The sequence below is a fragment of the Silene latifolia genome, chromosome 11, assembly GCF_048544455.1.
Source record: "Silene latifolia isolate original U9 population chromosome 11, ASM4854445v1, whole genome shotgun sequence".
NCBI classification, from domain to species: domain Eukaryota; kingdom Viridiplantae; phylum Streptophyta; class Magnoliopsida; order Caryophyllales; family Caryophyllaceae; genus Silene; species Silene latifolia.
This window is the reverse complement of record NC_133536.1, coordinates 16,571,329-16,590,541: the sequence shown is the minus strand read 5'-3', so window position 1 is coordinate 16,590,541 and position 19,213 is coordinate 16,571,329. Positions and strand designations below refer to the sequence as shown.

Below are 19,213 nucleotides of genomic sequence, written 5' to 3'. Positions count from 1 at the left end.
ACTAGCAAGGCTACCGTTACCAAGTCTCATAGAATAAGAAGAGGAATTTTTTTTCTTTATTTCAGCCGGTGCGAGAAACCTTAGAGGGCAGATTAGTCCTACTCCTATCATGATCAGGAGTCCATGACTTACCATATCTATGCTTTCCTAATTCCTAATTGTTGTTACTAATTTTTAATCCTTATAATAGTAACCAAACAAAATAAATAAAGCACTTAAAGCTCTTAACAAACACACACACACACACATAATACATCATCGTTTCTCGAAGAAATCCACAGTAATGGTTTTAATTAGCTGCATTAAACTAAAGCCTCTGCAGCTGAGTTCAAATTTCACAAGAGCTTCTCAATCATCTCTTGTGAATAAGCTTGATAACAATCATAAAAATCATCGTTTCTCGAAGAACGGTCTACTCCGAAAATTAATTAATAATCCCTTCCACCTTCATTCAGTCGTTGCTGCCACCAATAGAAAGTTTGGTCCTACGCCAACCACCGTGAAATCAATGAAGCCACATAGACTGGCGTTAAGCATCATGACCAAGTTTCGTAAGGTGTCTTGTGTAGCAATGCTTGTTATGTGCATGGTACTTAGGGTAGAACGTGTCCCATTCTCGAATCGTCGACATTTGACGTTTAGGTCACTACCTCAGCGCTTCTTAATATCTAGAAGCCGAATGAAAGCGTATACTATTGTGGAGGAAATAAAACAAGATTATCAAGGTACTAGAGTTTTGCCATCGACACACGAAAAGAGTTTACGTGTTGCGACGATAGCAAGTAAATTAGGGCAAGGGATGCACGACACGCTAGGGTTAAAGAGGGAATTTACCATTGTAGCGTACGAACTGTGCAATACATCAAACCCGGTTTGGACTGTAGGACGACGGTCGGGTCAAGCCTTGAGAAAATCATCATGTGATACATTCAATAGCAGGACATCATGGTTTAAGAGAAGGTATAGTACTAAGCATTTGGAAGGTGCTGAATGGAAAATAACTGTGATTGATTCTCCAGTGTATAATGCATATTTGCATTCTGATAAACACATCTTTGTTCTCACAAAATTGATTGATAATTGTTCAGATGAAGAACTGGCCGGTGTCATTGGCCACGAGGTACGTATTCACACTCGACTATCTAAATACTCCCTCCATGCATCATCTTAGACCTCGTTTGGTTCATACATGAATTAATTTCATTTTTAATTTGTAAAACACGTGATTTTAATTCTTATATTAAAATTCGCATGAATTGCTGGAATTCGTTTGGTTGTCATGTTTTATGAACTTATTACGTTTGTGGCTTAGCCAATTTATACATTGAAAGGTATAACAATGGATAATAAGTTCAAAAACAGACGGAATAAGTCACCTAAATTAGTGTTTTGAAGCAATTTTTGATAAAAGAGCATTTTGAGAGAGTAATTGTAGGAAAATTTTTTTATAAAAGGGAGTTATTTTAGAAAAACAGTATGTAAAAGAGAGAGATTATTAATTCACTATATATTGGATAGGAAAGTACGATGAAATATGGATGTTGCCATGTTAGTAGTACTATTTTCCTCCACTTTTGAATATAAAGTTATTAGGATGGATCTATTTTACAGTTTACACAATGTGTATACAATCGGTTTACATGAGAATAATTAGCATTTTAAATAATTTTTCTTTTTCAGATGGGACATGCAATAGCTCGACACAAAATGGATACAGTAATAGCGCATTATTCAAGATATATATTCGAAGTCGCGTTATTTAATAAGATCATGTCTTTTGTGTATCAACATTTTTTAACATCAAACAACAAGATCAAACTTGAGAAGATTGGGAAAGACTATTCACGCCGAAGGTATGTACAAGTTCTAAGCTCCTAACATTTTATGCAGTAGACCGTCTCATGTATTTTTGAGTTATAAAATTAACTAGTTAAGAATCATGTATTTTTAGTGACATATACCGGTACTTACATACAGAGCCGGTCCTAAACATTTTGAGACTCTGGGCAAAACTGTAAAACGAGGCCCCGATTTGTTAAAAAAAATTGTTCAAGTAATTCATTGTCTAATATTGAGAATACTAATTTTTTTTCTCCAATTTTAAAGATGGGGTTGATTCTTGAAAAACTCTAAAAAATTTAGAAGAAAAAATAATTTTGGATTTGGAGAATTAAAGAGAAGGTATCTTATAATTTAACCCTTTTATTGTCAAAAAAATGCAAAAGATCGATTTTTTTTTCAAATTTTAGATATAGCTCTGTTAGATGAGTCCATTAAATGTATAATTGTAGAAATCAAATCTTAATAGCATGGTAATATTTTATCTTAATTCAATGGCCCGCTAAAATATAATTAAATGATTAAATGGATAGGCAATGTGCCTATCATTGTAGTGAATTCTTTAACATTAAAAAAAATAATAAAAAATAAAATAAAAGGAGACATAAGGAATTGAACACAAGACCTCAAATTAATTGGTAAGATGTATAACCAATTAACCACTAGACTAAATTACTTATTTTGTTATTTATATGTAACAAATTTTATATTTAACAAAGGGCTCGAGTTAAAGCCTATATAGCCAATTTATAATTCCACCCTCGTGGGCCCCTTCTAAACTTGGACCCTTGTCATTTGCCCATGTAACCTCCCCTTAGGGCCGGCCCAGCTTACATAACTAATTCCCTTATGAGATGGTCTCTTGATCAAACCTGAATAAGGAAATTTTCGATTAATTCAGGCAGGAACTTGAAGCAGATTACATAGGAATGATGTTGATGGCTTCAGCGGGATATCACCCTAGAGCAGCGATAATTGGGTTATATAAAGCTGGATATGTAGACTCCGATGACGACATGTCATACTCAGACGATGATTATCCGAGTGGGCGCGATAGAGTTGAGTACCTGAAGAACCCAGAACGAATGAAGAAAGCTATGTGTTTATTCAGAGATTATCAGCTTCGTTTGAATAATAATCTGACCCATTTTTAGTGTGTGTTTGGCCTAACTTTTCAGAGTGTTTTTGGGACTTATAAGCACTTTTTTGTCCATACATCATCTTTTATATATGATATTTATGAACTTTAGGAAAGCGGGATTATAAATTTAAAAATTACAATTATCTTAGTTCATACCAACTAGTTTAGACCCCGTGCAATAAATACATGGTATATAGAGTTTTTTATTTTTATTAAATTACTTATACATCAATAATGGTATCTCATTAATTGTTCATATATTTTTTTTGAAAGAGAATATGAACAATGAGATACCATTATTTGTTCATATTTCTCATCATTGTATTTTGCTTTGAAAAAAAAAATTGTAACTGACAATTAATCAAAAGCACTAAGTAATGTGTTGAAATGTATTTTAAACAAAATATTTTTTATACCACAAAGTTAATGATTCTAATTGTTAATTTCTATTTTTTTGTCACGAAAATAATAATAGTGATTTACAGTTTGTTTTATACGTAATATATGGGTCAAGTCATTCTCAAATAATAACATCAATAAAATATGTAACAATTTATAGTTTAATAGTAATTTTATTTTTTATTTTAGTAAGAGGATATAGTTGAGAGTTTCATGAAAATAATATAATTTGATAGAAAGATTAATATTAATGAAATATAATTTAATGAAATAAAATAGTATAATTTTTAGTTTCCTTAATTAGTAAATGGACTTAATTGTACTCCCTCCGTCTCGGTCAATTGTATCTTTTGTTTCTGGCACGGAGACTAAGAAAAGAAAAGGAGGGCCAATTAGAAGATGACAAGTGGATCAAATTGAGTCTGAATGATCAAATTGCTCATTAAATGCAATCCTAAAATAGAAAGGACAATAATTGACTGAGACACCAAAAAATAAAAAAGGACAACAAATAACCAGACAGAGGAATAATTATCTTCCTTAATTACAAGATGTTTTTTGAATGAAAATTTTTATATCCACCTATCTTTTAGTAGATAGGGGACGCTTTCCTAATTCCGTGTGTCCTAATTCGTAATCCTTGTAAACAGACCAAATCCATACTATATATTAAATCCAGAAACCAAGGGACTTCAATGTAATTAAAGAAAGTTATACAAATTAATTATACTATATAGTTTTAAATCACTAGCACCGTGTGATGGACTCGATTAAGGGATCTCAATGCAAATATTATATAGTTTGGGTTAAAATTAAATTATATAGAAGCTTGGTAATTTTCCTAAACATGGTCAATTTCCTTAAAATAAAATAATTAATTAAGATGGTCAATTTCAAGGAGACTAAAAGAAAGAAGATGTCTGGTAATTTTCCTAAATATTTATAGAAGACTAGAAGATGGTCAATTTTCTTAAAATAAAATAATTAATTAGTATAAACATGCACACTTATGGTATTAATTATTATCATCATAAAATTATATATTAAATTTAAAATCTATGCAATTTTATTAAACTTTATAGTTGATTAGATGTATAGAGATGTTAATTATTTAACATACAAAAATATAATATAAATAGGTTATAAATAATTCAAGTTAGATTCCATAATATATAATATTGCATAATTCTTTCGATTTGATTTAATGCACATATGTAATATATTTATATAAATATATAATCCTCTTAAAATTGCATGTCTAAGTAGTAAAAATAATTTTGTCAGTAAAGAAAGAATTGTAGTAACATTGGATGTAGTTATATGATTGTAACCACTCATTTGAATAGTAAAAGTAACAATATTATCAGCGAAATTAGTGAAAGTGGCAGAAACAACAACGAGAGTAATGAAATAATCAATATTAATGCGGCAATAGTGAAAGTAAAAATAATTACGGCGGGAGTAGTGAAATTATCAATATTAATGCGGCAGTAGTAACAGTAACAATAATTACGGCGGGAGTAGTGAAAATAACAATGATTACGGGCAAGTACTGGAATGTTATTACTTATTACTATTATTTCATTAATAAGAGTAAAATATTAATAGGGGGAGTAGTTAATTTGTCTCCAAATTTATTTCATCGTAATTTTAGGGTATGTCATAAAAAAAATATAATAATGATAAATTTATGGGTTATGCAACCTTAAGTAATTTTATTTTATGAAAAAAAAAATTTAATGGTAAGTAGAGGTAGCCCGGGCGAAGCCGGGCACCAATACTAGTCCTATATAAACCGAAACACAAAACGCAAAATTATTAAGCTAAATTAATTAAACAAATGCAAAAATACATCAACAGAAATCCACCATGGTTTTTAATTGCATTAAGTTAAAGCTTGCCCAGCTGAGCTCAACATTCACAAGAACTTCTCAATCATCTCTTGTAAATTTAATTAATCCCGGCCGCCTTCATGCGGTCATTGATGCCACCAATAGAATAATGTTTGGTCCACCACCAACCACCGTGAAATCAATGACGGCCATCGCGTCATCGAAGCCACATAGATTGGCGTTAAGCATCTTGACCAAATTTCGTAAGGTGTAAAATTTAAATAATTTTTTTTTTCAGATGGGACATGCAATAGCTCGACACAAAATGGATATAGTAATAGCGCATCTATATTCTATATAAAATAATAAAACAACAACCACAACATATTTATTTTCCCTCCAAAACCTCACTTCCACATTTAACATAGATTTTAGGATTCCTATAAATTGGCCCACTAACTAAGTAGCCCAATATATAAAATTTCTTTTATGTTGTTAGCATAAGCTTTATACCATGATACTTTATTATAGTTTTTACTAACTTCTTTATATTCTAAGGTCTCCGTAATATCATAATTAGTTTTATAATTTTGTGGGGTTTTTTTAAAAATAATTTTCATATCCTATATAGTATATACAATTATTTGGCATGAATTTAAATTTTTCAAGCATCATGTTTTTACTCGATTAGACAATATTGTTTAATCATGAAATTTAGATAATCGTTAGTCTCAAAATCAATCCTTTTACATTTTTAAACCGGTGAATAACTATTTGTTAAAGTGGCCAGTCATGTTGAAGTGTTTATAACTTTCAATGATAAACAGGTGAAAACATGGTTAAAAATAAAATGAGTACACTTATTATAAGAATATATACAAAGTTAAAGAGTCGTTTCAAGTCATGATTAACAATATAATTATATAATGCTCATGAAAACGAATAAAAGAGTACAATGTTATATCAATAACTTATTTAGAGACTATCTCCGATCTCCTCTGTTCCGGGTATAATTCCAGAGCAGATATTTGTTACCACTCGTAGCTCGTAGAATGATGTCTTTGCTTGAATCTTCCTTGTGGTTTCCTGAAACGATGAACAAACTGAGGGCTCGGCTTTGGCCGAGCGTACTCACTCCGACGCTCAAGTCAGTTAACTTAGAGAGGTAAGTTGTTGTTACTTGGCTAAGAGTATACTGTAGAGAGATGAGGAAGATATTACCAGATGAATAGTGGTTATTAGGTCAATTTGTGGATCCTTTCCTCAATGAAGGTTGAGGAGTATTTATAGACTTTCACCTTTTGTCACGTAGTGGCCAAGTGGCTAGCAGGTGGAAAGACCGTTTCACCCTCGGCCGATGGACCCGTGGCAGGCCGACCGAGGGGCCTTGGATATGAGTACGCGGATCTGTGTCTCGGCTGGCTAGTTGTCTGGCCGAGACCCAGGTGACAGGCCGATGGGCTCCATCGGCTAGGCTGTCTAAGTTGTTTTGACTTTGCTGTGGATACCCTTGACCTTGCTCAATATGTTGACTTGGTCAGCGGTGCAGAATATGCCCCATCAATTTGCCCCCAGCGTAGTCTATGACGTGGTATGGGCTCCGATGTATGTTGAGCGTATATTCTGCGCAAGTATTTTGCAAAATTTTTCTGTATCGGCTTCTTCTGAATCGGCTTCTTCTGATGCATCGACCTCTTCTACTTCGGTCTGGTTTTCATTAGGCCGTACCATATCCCCCCTCCACATGGATGTGTAAAGGGCATCCGATGTGGATAAGAAAGTGACGCTGGCCGAGACCAGGGTTGAGAGTGCCGGTTGTTTTTTATTGTCCCCGGCCGGTGCTTCTTAGCTTGGTTGGTCATGTGGCCGGCGGAGGCCAGATAACCTAGAAATTTGTTGAGGAAGATGAATAGGCGAAGAGATGTGAATAGGCGTGTTGAATACGCTTGGTCACTGTTGCATTGATTGACGTTTAATTGTTGCAACGATTGACATTCCGTGGTTGCATGTCTGACACGTGTCTGTTCGCTGATTGGCTGACGCTTCATGGGCTGTTTCCTGATTGGTCCTTCTTCATGGGCTTTTCCCTATAAATAGGGCAGTTATTCCGTGATTTTGGCCACCAATTTCATTTTCTCAAATTTTTCTCCAAAATCTTCATCTCTCTAAATTTTCAAGGGTTTCCTTTTCTTCCAATCTTCATAGTCTTTGATCCGGCGAGTGTTTTTCTTCAAGGTAATAAAACAAATTTTCTTTTATTTTGTTAGTAATTTGTTGTGAACATGTCTTCTGCTGACGCCGGGATTAGTACTTCTGCGTCGGGGGGTTCCCCGTCGCGTCTTGATGAGGAGGAGATACTAGAGGCCATCCCGATAAGATTTGGGGGCCCTAGGTCTCCATCTCCCGTAGTTGATCAACCAATTTTGGGGGAAGGGGAGAATGAGGATGATGATGCCGATGAGGATGATGATGAGGGAACTCCTTCTGATGGTGGGAGGCAGACTAACACGGATCATGGCGAGGCCTGCACGACTGGTCTTGACCGTGCCTGGAGTAATAAATTCGCCGGCTGCTCCGGTGGGACTCTTTTCGGAGGTCATTTCTTCTTCGGCGAGGGGTATAGAATCGTTATCCCTGAGGAGGGTCAGACGGTCTGTTGCCCTCCCTCGGGTCACATCGGCGTATATATCAGGCACCTGGAGTATGGTCTCCGGTTTCCTTTAAACGAACACGTCGCGGCCATCATAAAAGCTATGAACGTTGCCGTGGCCCAACTACATCCGTTGGCCATGAGGACGATAGTTGGCTTTGTGTGGCTCTGTCTCTTTAAAGGGGAGACCCCTACGGTTAACTTATTCCGCCGACTCCATAGTCTTCGGCCGTCGAAATCCGGCAAAGTGGGGTGGTATAGCGTACAGACGGAGCCAGGCCATGTCTCCGTGAACAAGCTTACTTCTTGCAAAGACTGGAAACGGCGTTGGGTGTACGTCCAAGTGCCGGAGGACTATCCATTGCCTCGGTCTTTCCAGAGCCCTGTTTATTTACGGTGTGAGAACCGGGAAGAATACGAGGAATGTACTTCCCGGGGTAAGGTTAAGATGGACGCTTCGTTGGTCCCTCTTACCGCGGATGAGAAGCGGGCGATGCAGCTGTTTGACGCTGAGAAAGGATGGCTGCCCCCGACTCAGATCATTCTTCAAGACGAACTGCTTTGCCGCGTCGGCCTCATACCGGCCCTCAACCAGGGTGAGTGGGGTCGGTGTGAGGCCCACCTTTGCTTGTTATATTCCTGTTTTTTGGAGCTTTGTTTTACTTTTATGTAATTCTTGTTTGATTTCTTGCAGATCGGTTTGGTCAGGATCTGTGTGAGAGTACCTTGAAGAGGTTAGGACTTGACAAGGACGGGAAGGTCGTGCAGCGGCGTCATACGGCTGAACTTCGCGATCGTAGACCGTCTCCCAACGAACTCATGGACAAGCAGACGAGGGCGTTGGATCCGGAGGCGGCCCAAGCACGGGTTCTCGGAGGCGTGCCGAAGAGATCGAAGAAGGCAGCGTCCAAGTTGGCGGCGGCGTCAGTGTCTGCTCCCTCCTCGACCCCAGTGGTGCAGAAGGATCATGTGGAGGTCATCGACATCATTGAGGGGGTGGTGACCGTTGCTAAGGATCCTTCTCCTCAAAAGAAAAGAAAGGTGCCACCGTCTGCCTCCACCGATGCCGGGGAGAAGCCTGCCTCAGCTGGCCATCCAACTAAGAGGCTCCAAACCGGTACGGACTTAACTTGTGGTTCGGATTTAGCCGGTTCGTTGGACATTCCTGATGACAGAATTTCTGACGTGTCAATGCATGGTGACATGGATGCTCTATGTAAATTTTTTGTAGATCCTCCGTCGGCAGCCGCCGTTCTCTCTGAACGGCAAATAGGGAAGCAGCCTGAGAAAGCTATTGAGAAGCTGGGTGATAGAAATGTCACCGTTGACTCCTCAGCTCAGAAGATTCCTCCCACCGAGCTCGTGGCGGAGGGTGAGAAGATATATAAGCGGTTGGCGAAATGGACCCGTCTAGCCGCCTCCCACATCATGGAGCAGGAAAAGGCCGTGGCCCAATCTGGGCCACTGATTGCAAAGCTTAAGCTCGATCTCTCTGCCGCAAGGGGGGAAGCCGGGAAGGCTAAGCGGGATCTCCATGCTGCCGAGAAGCGTGTGGAGGAGGCTGAGAAGCTGCTGAGGGCCGAGAGGGCCAAAGTTGAGGATGCTGATGCCGCCACGGCCAAGATGATGGACGAGCGGGACAGGTATAAGGGCGCTTACGACGCCGTGGTTGCCAAGAGGGATGAGTGGGAGGGTCTGTTCCAGAACCAGGCGGAGGCGCTCAGGGACACACAGGCTATCCTTGCTCAAAAGGAGAAGGATATTGAAATGCTTCAAGATGATCTCCTCCCTAAAATGTGTGTTCAATTCCGGGATCAGGCCGAGGAGGCGGCCAAGGAGGCAATCAGAAAGCTCATCCCCGACGGCACCTTCCCGTGGGATAAATTTGATCAGCTCCTGGATGAGATGGCTGAGGCTGCGGAAGCAGCGGCTGCGGAGAAGGCGGAGGCGGCGAAGGTGAAGGAGGGTGAGAGGCTAAAGGAGCTTGAAAATGTCGAGCCTTCTCCAGAGCCGGCCACCGAAGATGCTGCTGCTACCGACGGAGGGCAGCAACAGGCATAGGGAGGCGGGCGGTCGTCACCAGACTCACCCGGCGTCTCGGATAGCTTTAGCTGTTCGGGGGCCAACTACTGAGCCTTTCCTCCCTGCCATTTTTTTGGCGCTTCAATTGACATGTTTGTAATCTTTTGCTTTTCTTTTCCTTGTTTGTAAAAAATTTCCTGGTAGGTTGTGTTTAGGCTTATCCCTATGGGGACGGCCGTCGTCTGTATTCCTCTTTCAATTATTTTCAACAAAGTTTGTTCTATTGGTCTTTGGCTTTGGCCGAGGCTTTGATCACAATCCTTTATTTTTCTTGCGTTATTAATTGAGTGCCTTTGTTTTTACCTTTGGTATGGCCGAGGCAGTTTGAATGCCTATCTCAACTGTGTGATGTCTTTAGCGTATCGACCGTTGTGTCCCCGTCGCTCTCGGCAAGTAGCCGAGGTAATCGGGGTTACGGCTCGATAGCAATTCTTCTATCATACCGGTCGTTGTGTCCCCGTCGCTCTCGGCAAGTAGCCGAGGTAATCGGGGTTACGGCTCGATAGCAATTCTTCTAGCATACCGGTCGTTGTGTCCTCGTCGCTCTCGGCAAGTAGCCGAGGTAATCGGGGTTACGGCTCGATAGCAATTCTTCTAGCATACCGGTCGTTGTGTCCCCGTCGCTCTCGGCAAGTAGCCGAGGTAATCGGGGTTACGGCTCGATAGCAATTCTTCTAGCATACCGGTCGTTGTGTCCCCGTCGCTCTCGGCAAGTAGCCGAGGTAATCGGGGTTACGGCTCGATAGCAATTCTTCTAGCATACTGGTCGTTGTGTCCCCGTCGCTCTCGGCAAGTAGCCGAGGTAATCGGGGTTACGGCTCGATAGCAATTCTTCTTTTTGGGTGGCAATTATGGAGGGGACAAGCACTTGGATGGAAAACTTGGTTGTTTCTTCATTTTATGATCATGCGTTGGGGTGTCCACATTGGTTTTGGACACCTCCGCCGCTATACAAAGTACTTTCTCAAGTTGTCGGTGTTCCAATGGCTCATCAAAGGCACACCCTCCATGTCCGTCAGCCGGTATGTACCCGGCCTCATTTCTTCAACCACTTTGTAGGGACCCTCCCAGTTGGCCGTTAGTTTGCCATGAATATTTCCTCTGTTGGTGGCGGCCGACTTTCTTAGGACTAGATCTCCTACTTTTAAGTCCCTTTTATGGACTCTTCGGTTGTAGGCTCTTCTCATCCGGTTTTGGTATACTGCCAAGTTGAGGCGTGCTGTATCTCGGCTTTCTTCGACCAGGTCCAGGGAGGCTTTCAGACCTTCCTCATTTTCGACTGGGTTAAAGGTAGCCGTTCTGAATGTTGGCACCGCCGCTTCAATTGGTAGTACTGCTTCGGATCCGTAGACTAAGTGGAAAGGAGTGTACCCCGTTGCTTCCTTCTCTGTGGTCCGAAGGGACCATAGGACGTCGGGTAGTTCATCGGCCCATCTTCCTTTAAGGTCTTCCACTGTCTTCTTTAAACCGTTGAGGATCGTTTTATTGGCTGCCTCCGCCTGCCCGTTGCTCTGTGGGTGGCAGACGGAGGAGTATGCAAACTTGATGCCAAGCTCTTCTAACCAGTTCATTATCAGGTCACTCCAAAACTCTCGGCCGTGGTCAAATACCATGACTTGGGGCAATCCAAAACGGGTTATGACATTTTCCCAGATTACCTTTCTGACGGCCGCTGTGGTCTTCGCCGGTACTGCTACAGCTTCAACCCATTTGGTGAAATAATCAACGGCGACGATCAAGAACTTCCTCCCTCCGGAGGCCGTTGGAAACGGCCCTAGCATATCCATCCCCCACTGTGCGAAAGGAAGGGGGCTAAGCACCGGTTGTAGATCTCGGGAAGGAGCATGTATCACCGGGGCATGCATCTGGCAGTTTGTGCACTTCTTGGTCTTCGTTCTGGAGTCTTGAAGCATGGTGGGCCAGAAGTAGCCGGCTCGGAGAGCTTTGTGGGATAGAGTTCTTGCCCCCATGTGGTGTCCGCATATGCCCTCGTGAATCTCTGTTAGTATTAGCTCTGCGTCGGTTGGACCGACACATTTCAAGAGTGGTCTTATTACGGACCTTCTGTACAGTTCCCCCTCGAATACCACGTACCTGGCGGCGATCCTTTTTATCTTGGCCGAGAGATTGCGATCCTCCGGCAACTCGCTCGTAACTTTGTATTTCATTATCGGAGTTATCCACGTTGTCTCGGTCTCAATGTTGCCCACCATGCCGATAGCCTCAGTGATACTCTTCGTATTCCTGATATCTACCAGTACGGTTCGGCTGATATTCTTGATGGTTGAGCTGGCAAGTTTTGAGAGAGCGTCGGCTCGGTTGTTCTCGGACCTGGGGATGCTTGAATTTTGAAGAACTTCAATTTTCTTTGTGTCGGCTTTCACCCTTTCCAGGTATCTTACCATCCCATTGTCTCGTGCCTCGAACTCTCCTCTGATTTGGTTAGTAACCAACAGTGAGTCTGTTTTTAACACAATGTGTTCTGCTCCGGCGGCTCTGGCTAATTCGACCCCAGTTATCACCGCCTCGTATTCGGATTCGTTGTTTGAGGCCGGGAAGGTGAATTTTAAAGCGTACTCAAACTCGTCCCCGTTTGGGCTGATGATAAGGATGCGGCGCGGCGCTGCTTGTTTGTTCGTTGTGGAGGACCCGTCGGTGAATACCTCCCATACACCGGGGTGTATCTCCTCTTGATATGTGCACTCGGCCAGGAAATCTGCAAGTGCTTGCCCCTTTATCGAAGGCCTTGGTTTGTATTGAATGCCGAAACCGGATAGCTCTACCGCCCACTTGATGAGTCTGCCGGATTGCTCAAATTTTTCCAACGCTTTCTCCAATGGCTGGTCGGTTAGGACCGTCACGGGATGGGCGTCGAAGTAGGTTTTAACTTCCTTGCGGCGATGACAACAGCAAAGGCTGCTTTTTCAATAAGCGGGTAGTTTCTTTCGGCGGGCAACAATGTGTGGCTGACAAAGTAGATTGGGTGCTGCTGCTTGCTTTCTTCTCTGACGATTACGGCACTGACCGTGGCCGAGGTAACTGCTATGTATAGGTATAGCGTCTCCCCCAGCATCGGTCTGGACAGGGTTGGGAGAGTCTGAAGATGAGCCGGCTCGGAGAGCTTTGTGGGATAGAGTTCTTGCCCCCATGTGGTGTCCGCATATGCCCTCGTGAATCTCTGTTAGTATTAGCTCTGCGTCGGTTGGACCGACACATTTCAAGAGTGGTCTTATTACGGACCTTCTGTACAGTTCCCCCTCGAATACCACGTACCTGGCGGCGATCCTTTTTATCTTGGCCGAGAGATTGCGATCCTCCGGCAACTCGCTCGTAACTTTGTATTTCATTATCGGAGTTATCCACGTTGTCTCGGTCTCAATGTTGCCCACCATGCCGATAGCCTCAGTGATACTCTTCGTATTCCTGATATCTACCAGTACGGTTCGGCTGATATTCTTGATGGTTGAGCTGGCAAGTTTTGAGAGAGCGTCGGCTCGGTTGTTCTCGGACCTGGGGATGCACTGAATTTTGAAGAACTTCAATTTTGCTGTGTCGGCTTTCACCCTTTCCAGGTATCTTACCATCCCATTGTCTCGTGCCTCGAACTCTCCTCTGATTTGGTTAGTAACCAACAGTGAGTCTGTTTTTAACACAATGTGTTCTGCTCCGGCGGCTCTGGCTAATTCGACCCCAGTTATCACCGCCTCGTATTCGGATTCGTTGTTTGAGGCCGGGAAGGTGAATTTTAAAGCGTACTCAAACTCGTCCCCGTTTGGGCTGATGATAAGGATGCCGGCGCCTGCGCTGTTCGTTGTGGAGGACCCGTCGGTGAATACCTCCCATACACCGGGGTGTATCTCCTCTTGATATGTGCACTCGGCCAGGAAATCTGCAAGTGCTTGCCCCTTTATCGAAGGCCTTGGTTTGTATTGAATGCCGAAACCGGATAGCTCTACCGCCCACTTGATGAGTCTGCCGGATTGCTCAAATTTTTCCAACGCTTTCTCCAATGGCTGGTCGGTTAGGACCGTCACGGGATGGGCGTCGAAGTAGGTTTTAACTTCCTTGCGGCGATGACAACAGCAAAGGCTGCTTTTTCAATAAGCGGGTAGTTTCTTTCGGCGGGCAACAATGTGTGGCTGACAAAGTAGATTGGGTGCTGCTGCTTGCTTTCTTCTCTGACGATTACGGCACTGACCGTGGCCGAGGTAACTGCTATGTATAGGTATAGCGTCTCCCAAGATCGGTCCGGACGGGGTTGGGAGAGTCGAAGATGAGCTTTCGATTGCTTGAAAGCGTGCTCTGTTCCCAATTTGAAGTCTTTATTTCCCTTTAACACTTTGAAGAATGGGGTGCTCTTGTCGGCTGACCGAGAGATGAAACGGGCGAGAGCCGCCATTCTCCCGGTCAGCATCATAACCTCTTTTCTGTTCCTTGGTTCCGGCAGGTCTAGGATTGCTCGGACTTTGTCTGGATTGGCATCGATGCCTCTGGCACTGACAAGTACACCGAGGAATTTACCTGCCCGGACGCCGAAGTTGCATTTCATTGGGTTGAGCTTCATCTTGTATTTCCTTAGTGAACAGAATGTCTCGTGTAGGTCGGCCAGGTGCTCGCTGTCAGACTTGCTTTTCACAATAGCATCGTCGACGTAAGCCTCAATGTTTCGCCCTTTTTTACTTTGGAACACCTTGTCCACCAGCCTTGTATACGTTGCACCGGCGTTCTTCAAACCAAACGGCATCATTTTGTACATGTATGTGCCGTTAGCGGTGATGAATGCGCATTTAGGCATGTCTTCCTCAGCCATGAATACCTGGTGATACCCCGAGAAGGCGTCCAGCAGGCTCAGCATGGTGTAGCCTGCCGTGGCGTCGATTAAGCTATCTATTCGAGGCAAAGGATAACAATCTTTAGGGCACGCTTCCCCACAGACGGCGCCAATTATTCCGGGTATAATTCCAGAGCAGATATTTGTTACCACTCGTAGCTCGTAGAATGATGTCTTTGCTTGAATCTTCCTTGTGGTTTCCTGAAACGATGAACAAACTGAGGGCTCGGCTTTGGCCGAGCGTACTCACTCCGACGCTCAAGTCAGTTAACTTAGAGAGGTAAGTTGTTGTTACTTGGCTAAGAGTATACTGTAGAGAGATGAGGAAGATATTACCAGATGAATAGTGGTTATTAGGTCAATTTGTGGATCCTTTCCTCAATGAAGGTTGAGGAGTATTTATAGACTTTCACCTTTTGTCACGTAGTGGCCAAGTGGCCAAGTGGCTAGCAGGTGGAAAGACCGTTTCACCCTCGGCCGATGGACCCGTGGCAGGCCGACCGAGGGGCCTTGGATATGAGTACGCGGATCTGTGTCTCGGCTGGCTAGTTGTCTGGCCGAGACCCAGGTGACAGGCCGATGGGCTCCATCGGCTAGGCTGTCTAAGTTGTTTTGACTTTGCTGTGGATACCCTTGACCTTGCTCAATATGTTGACTTGGTCAGCGGTGCAGAATATGCCCCATCATCCTCAAAAAAATTTATTAGTTAATGCAATTTATACAAATGAAATTTGATTATGAGTAGGTTGACATTGTTTAAACATTAATAAAGGATTAAAGGGTATGCATTAGAGAGTTCACTATTTCTTATAAATTGGTCACTTTTACCGGTCTATATTCTACTTACATTGTTAAAAGTGACCAATTTCTTATTTCTTATAAATAATAAAACACAAACCATAAATATCTTTTTTAATTTCCCGCCTTAATACTCACCTCATACTAAACACAATTTTACCAACATCCACTAGCTCACTAATCAAATGGCCCACAATGATCATCAAATTTATGACCCTCGAGTAGCGCTAATTGAGCTATCCAGAGCTGAATACGAATACCCAAATGACATACCATACTCAGGCGATATTCATCCGCGTGGCCACGATAGAATTGAGTACCTGAAGAACCCGGAAAGAATGAAGAAAGCTATGTGTTTGTTCAGAAATTATCAGCTCCGCTAATCTGACCAATTTTTAGTTTGACTGGTAAACGGGTCGATTATTCCGGTTATTCCATCATTGTCGTAGGCCTTTTGCTTTCGTTGCATCGGTGTGAATTGCCTCCTGAAATTTCAATCGAGCTCTTCCAGATATTTATATTTCGTGGTGTAAGTTATTGAAAATATTGGAAGACAAAACATCAAAAAAATTAACCATTATAATATTATATATATATAAGCTCGATTTGGCTCGAGCTCGCGTTAAAGCTCGCAAGCTTATGAAATCTCATACAATATCATTCATAAATATTTAAAATATCCTTTAGGATGTATTTTAACTATATATAGTATACGGAGTATATATTTTGACTTTTGTCGAGCATAGTTTCCTAATTGTTGCGAATCTCTAGATCTACCCTCCTGTTCGTACCTTTAAGAAGGTGGAATTTATTTTCTTCCTACGTCTTATATATTATCATTATATATTTTTCATTACTGAACCCAACCCGACTTATTATCATTATATATTTTTCATTACTGAACCCAACCCGACTTGATTAACCAAAGTAGCAGGCGATCAAGATCTCTAGTGCCAATCTCCGGATTATAATACCCAAAACCCTTGATAAACCCTTACACAATGAACAAGAAGAGGAATTTAGCAAATATTTTTGATAAGTACCTTATATTAGACCTATGGACCGAGATACTAGCAAGGCTACCGTTACGAAGTCTTATAAAATTCAGGTTAGTTTGCAAAGATTGGAACTCTATAATCACAAGCCATGAATTCCATATGTTACATCTTCGACTTTTCCACGCTAATCGCGAGTCTAAATTCCTATTGTCGCTTGAGAATGAGAACCCTTCTTCCAAACAACGCGTTGTTCGACTTACCAAGTCATTCAGGAAAATCGACGATTCTAAAATTTTAATAAGCTATGGTGGGAATTGCATTCAGGGTGATTTTCTTGGTTATGTTGATGGTTTAGTAATTATGCATACACGCCCTCGTTGTCCCGAAATTAATCAAATTTGCTTGTGGAATCCCTCTTTTCCAAGAAATATAATTATTCCAAAACCTTTTGTAAATTGGAAAAGTATTAATGTAGGGTTTGGTTTTGATAATTTACTTAATGACTATAAGGTTGTGGTTGTTTATATGGAGTGTCCTTATTTAATACAATTGGTCTCCCTTGTGACGGGTTACCATTTGTGGCGGATATTTTGTGAGTTAAAATGGTAACAAAATGGGTTAGTGGAGAAAGGGGACCACATGAATAGTATTGCAGATAGGGGTGTTAATGAGACGAGACAGCTCGCGAGCAACTCGAGATCGGCTCGGTCAAAGCTTGGCTCGTGCGAGCTCGACTCGGGCTCGGGATCGGCTCGAAAGCTTAACGAGTCAAGCCGAGCAAAGGCTGGCTCGACTCGAAAAGCTCGCGAGCGGCTCGAACTTGTGTGATTACATAAGATATTGGTCATATTTTATAAAAATATTTTACCATGATTATATTTTTGTATCACACGTATCAAATGTCTTGCTGATTTGCCAAACATTTTTACAGATAACTTTCGAACCTTATTATTGAAAATATCGGAACAAAAAAAAATAGAAAAAAAAAAACAATTTTATATAGGCTCGATTTGGGATCGAGTTTGGCTCGAGCTCGCGTTAAAGCTCGCAAGCTTTATAACGAGCGCATTTTTTTCAGGCTCGGGTAAGCTCGAGATCGGCTCGAGCTCGAGTTTTGGTTCTTGAGCACAAGCCGAGCAAGGCCAAGCTCGGGCTCGGCTCGGCTCGTTAACACCCCTAATTGCAGAGAGAGAAAAAGTGGGTACTTTGTGAGGTAAAATGGTATCCGTCACTCAAGAGTGACGGATATGTGCCGTCACAAACAAGAATTTGTGTATTTAATAAGGTACATGACTTACCACTTGCGCCACGAAAGTTCATGGTCTTCGGAAAAGACGACTAAGTGTCATCCGAGTCCAAAGGATGAATTGTACATGAAACCGTTTTCATGGATGACAAATTACGAGAGGGGAGTATATTGGATTTGTTACGACAATGTCGACATGAATTGTGAATTATCTCGTATCCTTCGATTTGATTTGTCAAGCGAGATATATTCTTGTGTAAGTCTGCCCCAAGACGAGTACAAAATTGGGAAGAATCCAGAGGTTTTCCAACGTTTGTCAGTTATGAATACGTCATTAACTGTATTAGACTGTCATTACATGGAACATATTAGCGTATGGGTGTTGGAAAAAGATGATAAAATTGATACATGGACGAAACTGTATAATGTTGATGTTCCGCTTTACGAATGCTTGGTTTTGAAAAGCAATGCAGAATTGTTGTTTCGTGAGGGTAGAAAAGGGGGTGGTATCGTGTGACCTTAAAAGCGTCGAGAAAACGATAAAGTACGTCTCAAATGCTCATACTCAACCCATCCATTTTATACGGGCTTATGAAGAAAGCATGGTGTTGCTCAAAGAGTTCATAAGAATGGGTGAGCATAGGTCGAAAAATAGATGAAAACAGAGTCAATGAGGAGTTGAAGATCAAGTAGTAGGGTATTCGTCTTGCACAAATTTTTAAGAGGGACGGTCTCTCATTAATGTTAGTGAGAAATCAAATGTGTTTGGTGTGATGGTTGCTCACCTCATCCTTTAACCATTAGGTCAGAGGTTCGATCCCTGCCTACGGGAATGGAGCAAACTCTTTGACCAGCCGTTTACCTCTTTGTGAGAGCACCGCGGCGAAGGTTTTATACACTGTTGTCGACGGTAGACGTCCCGGTTTACACCAAAAAAAATGTTAGTGGGAGACCTCTCTCTTCTTGTATAGCTAATAGGGATTTTTTTTTAACTTTTTTTTTATTTCAAGTTATGGAAAAGACTATCTTGACGCATAACATAATATTTATTTTAAATTTCCTGTAAAACAGTGTTATTTATAAGTAATGTCGATATGACGGCTTATTTCCATATTGATTTTAGTTTTAATTAGTGTTGTTGCTCAATCGATTCTCAAATTAATCATGTGAAATGTATAATTATTGAATTTGTGTACTTATATATTGAATTTGCTCAACCGTGCCTGACACCGATTCCTGATCTACTTTTGAAGAAACTTCGAAAAAGTCGATGGTCAATAGTCATTTCAAAAGAAAGACTAGTGTTTAACAGAAGCTGTGTGTTCTAGATGAGAAAAAAAATGGAGTTTGCTTAAAAACAATTTTAAGTGGCAGATTAATTCTTAAACTTGTCATTT

General features: G+C 41.6%; 1 protein-coding gene across 1 annotated transcript; it reads left to right on the top strand.

Moving 5' to 3' along the window:
* The first annotated feature begins 241 nt into the window (after window positions 1–241).
* Window positions 242–3,086, top strand: LOC141612740 (mitochondrial metalloendopeptidase OMA1-like). Its single transcript, XM_074431518.1, has 3 exons — window positions 242–1,120; window positions 1,681–1,853; window positions 2,741–3,086. The coding sequence occupies exons 1-3, from the start codon at window positions 284–286 to the stop codon at window positions 2,991–2,993; spliced, it is 1,263 nt and encodes a 420-aa protein (XP_074287619.1). The 5' UTR covers window positions 242–283; the 3' UTR covers window positions 2,994–3,086.
* The last annotated feature ends 16,127 nt before the right edge of the window (window positions 3,087–19,213 follow it).

Coding starts and splice junctions, on each gene's coding strand:
- LOC141612740 (XM_074431518.1), top strand. CDS start 284: ATGGTTTTAATTAGCTGCATTAAACTAAAGCCTCTGCAGCTGAGTTCA. Junction 1,121..1,680: donor CCGGTGTCATTGGCCACGAG/GTACGTATTCAC, acceptor TTTCTTTTTCAG/ATGGGACATGCAATAGCTCG. Junction 1,854..2,740: donor AAAGACTATTCACGCCGAAG/GTATGTACAAGT, acceptor CGATTAATTCAG/GCAGGAACTTGAAGCAGATT.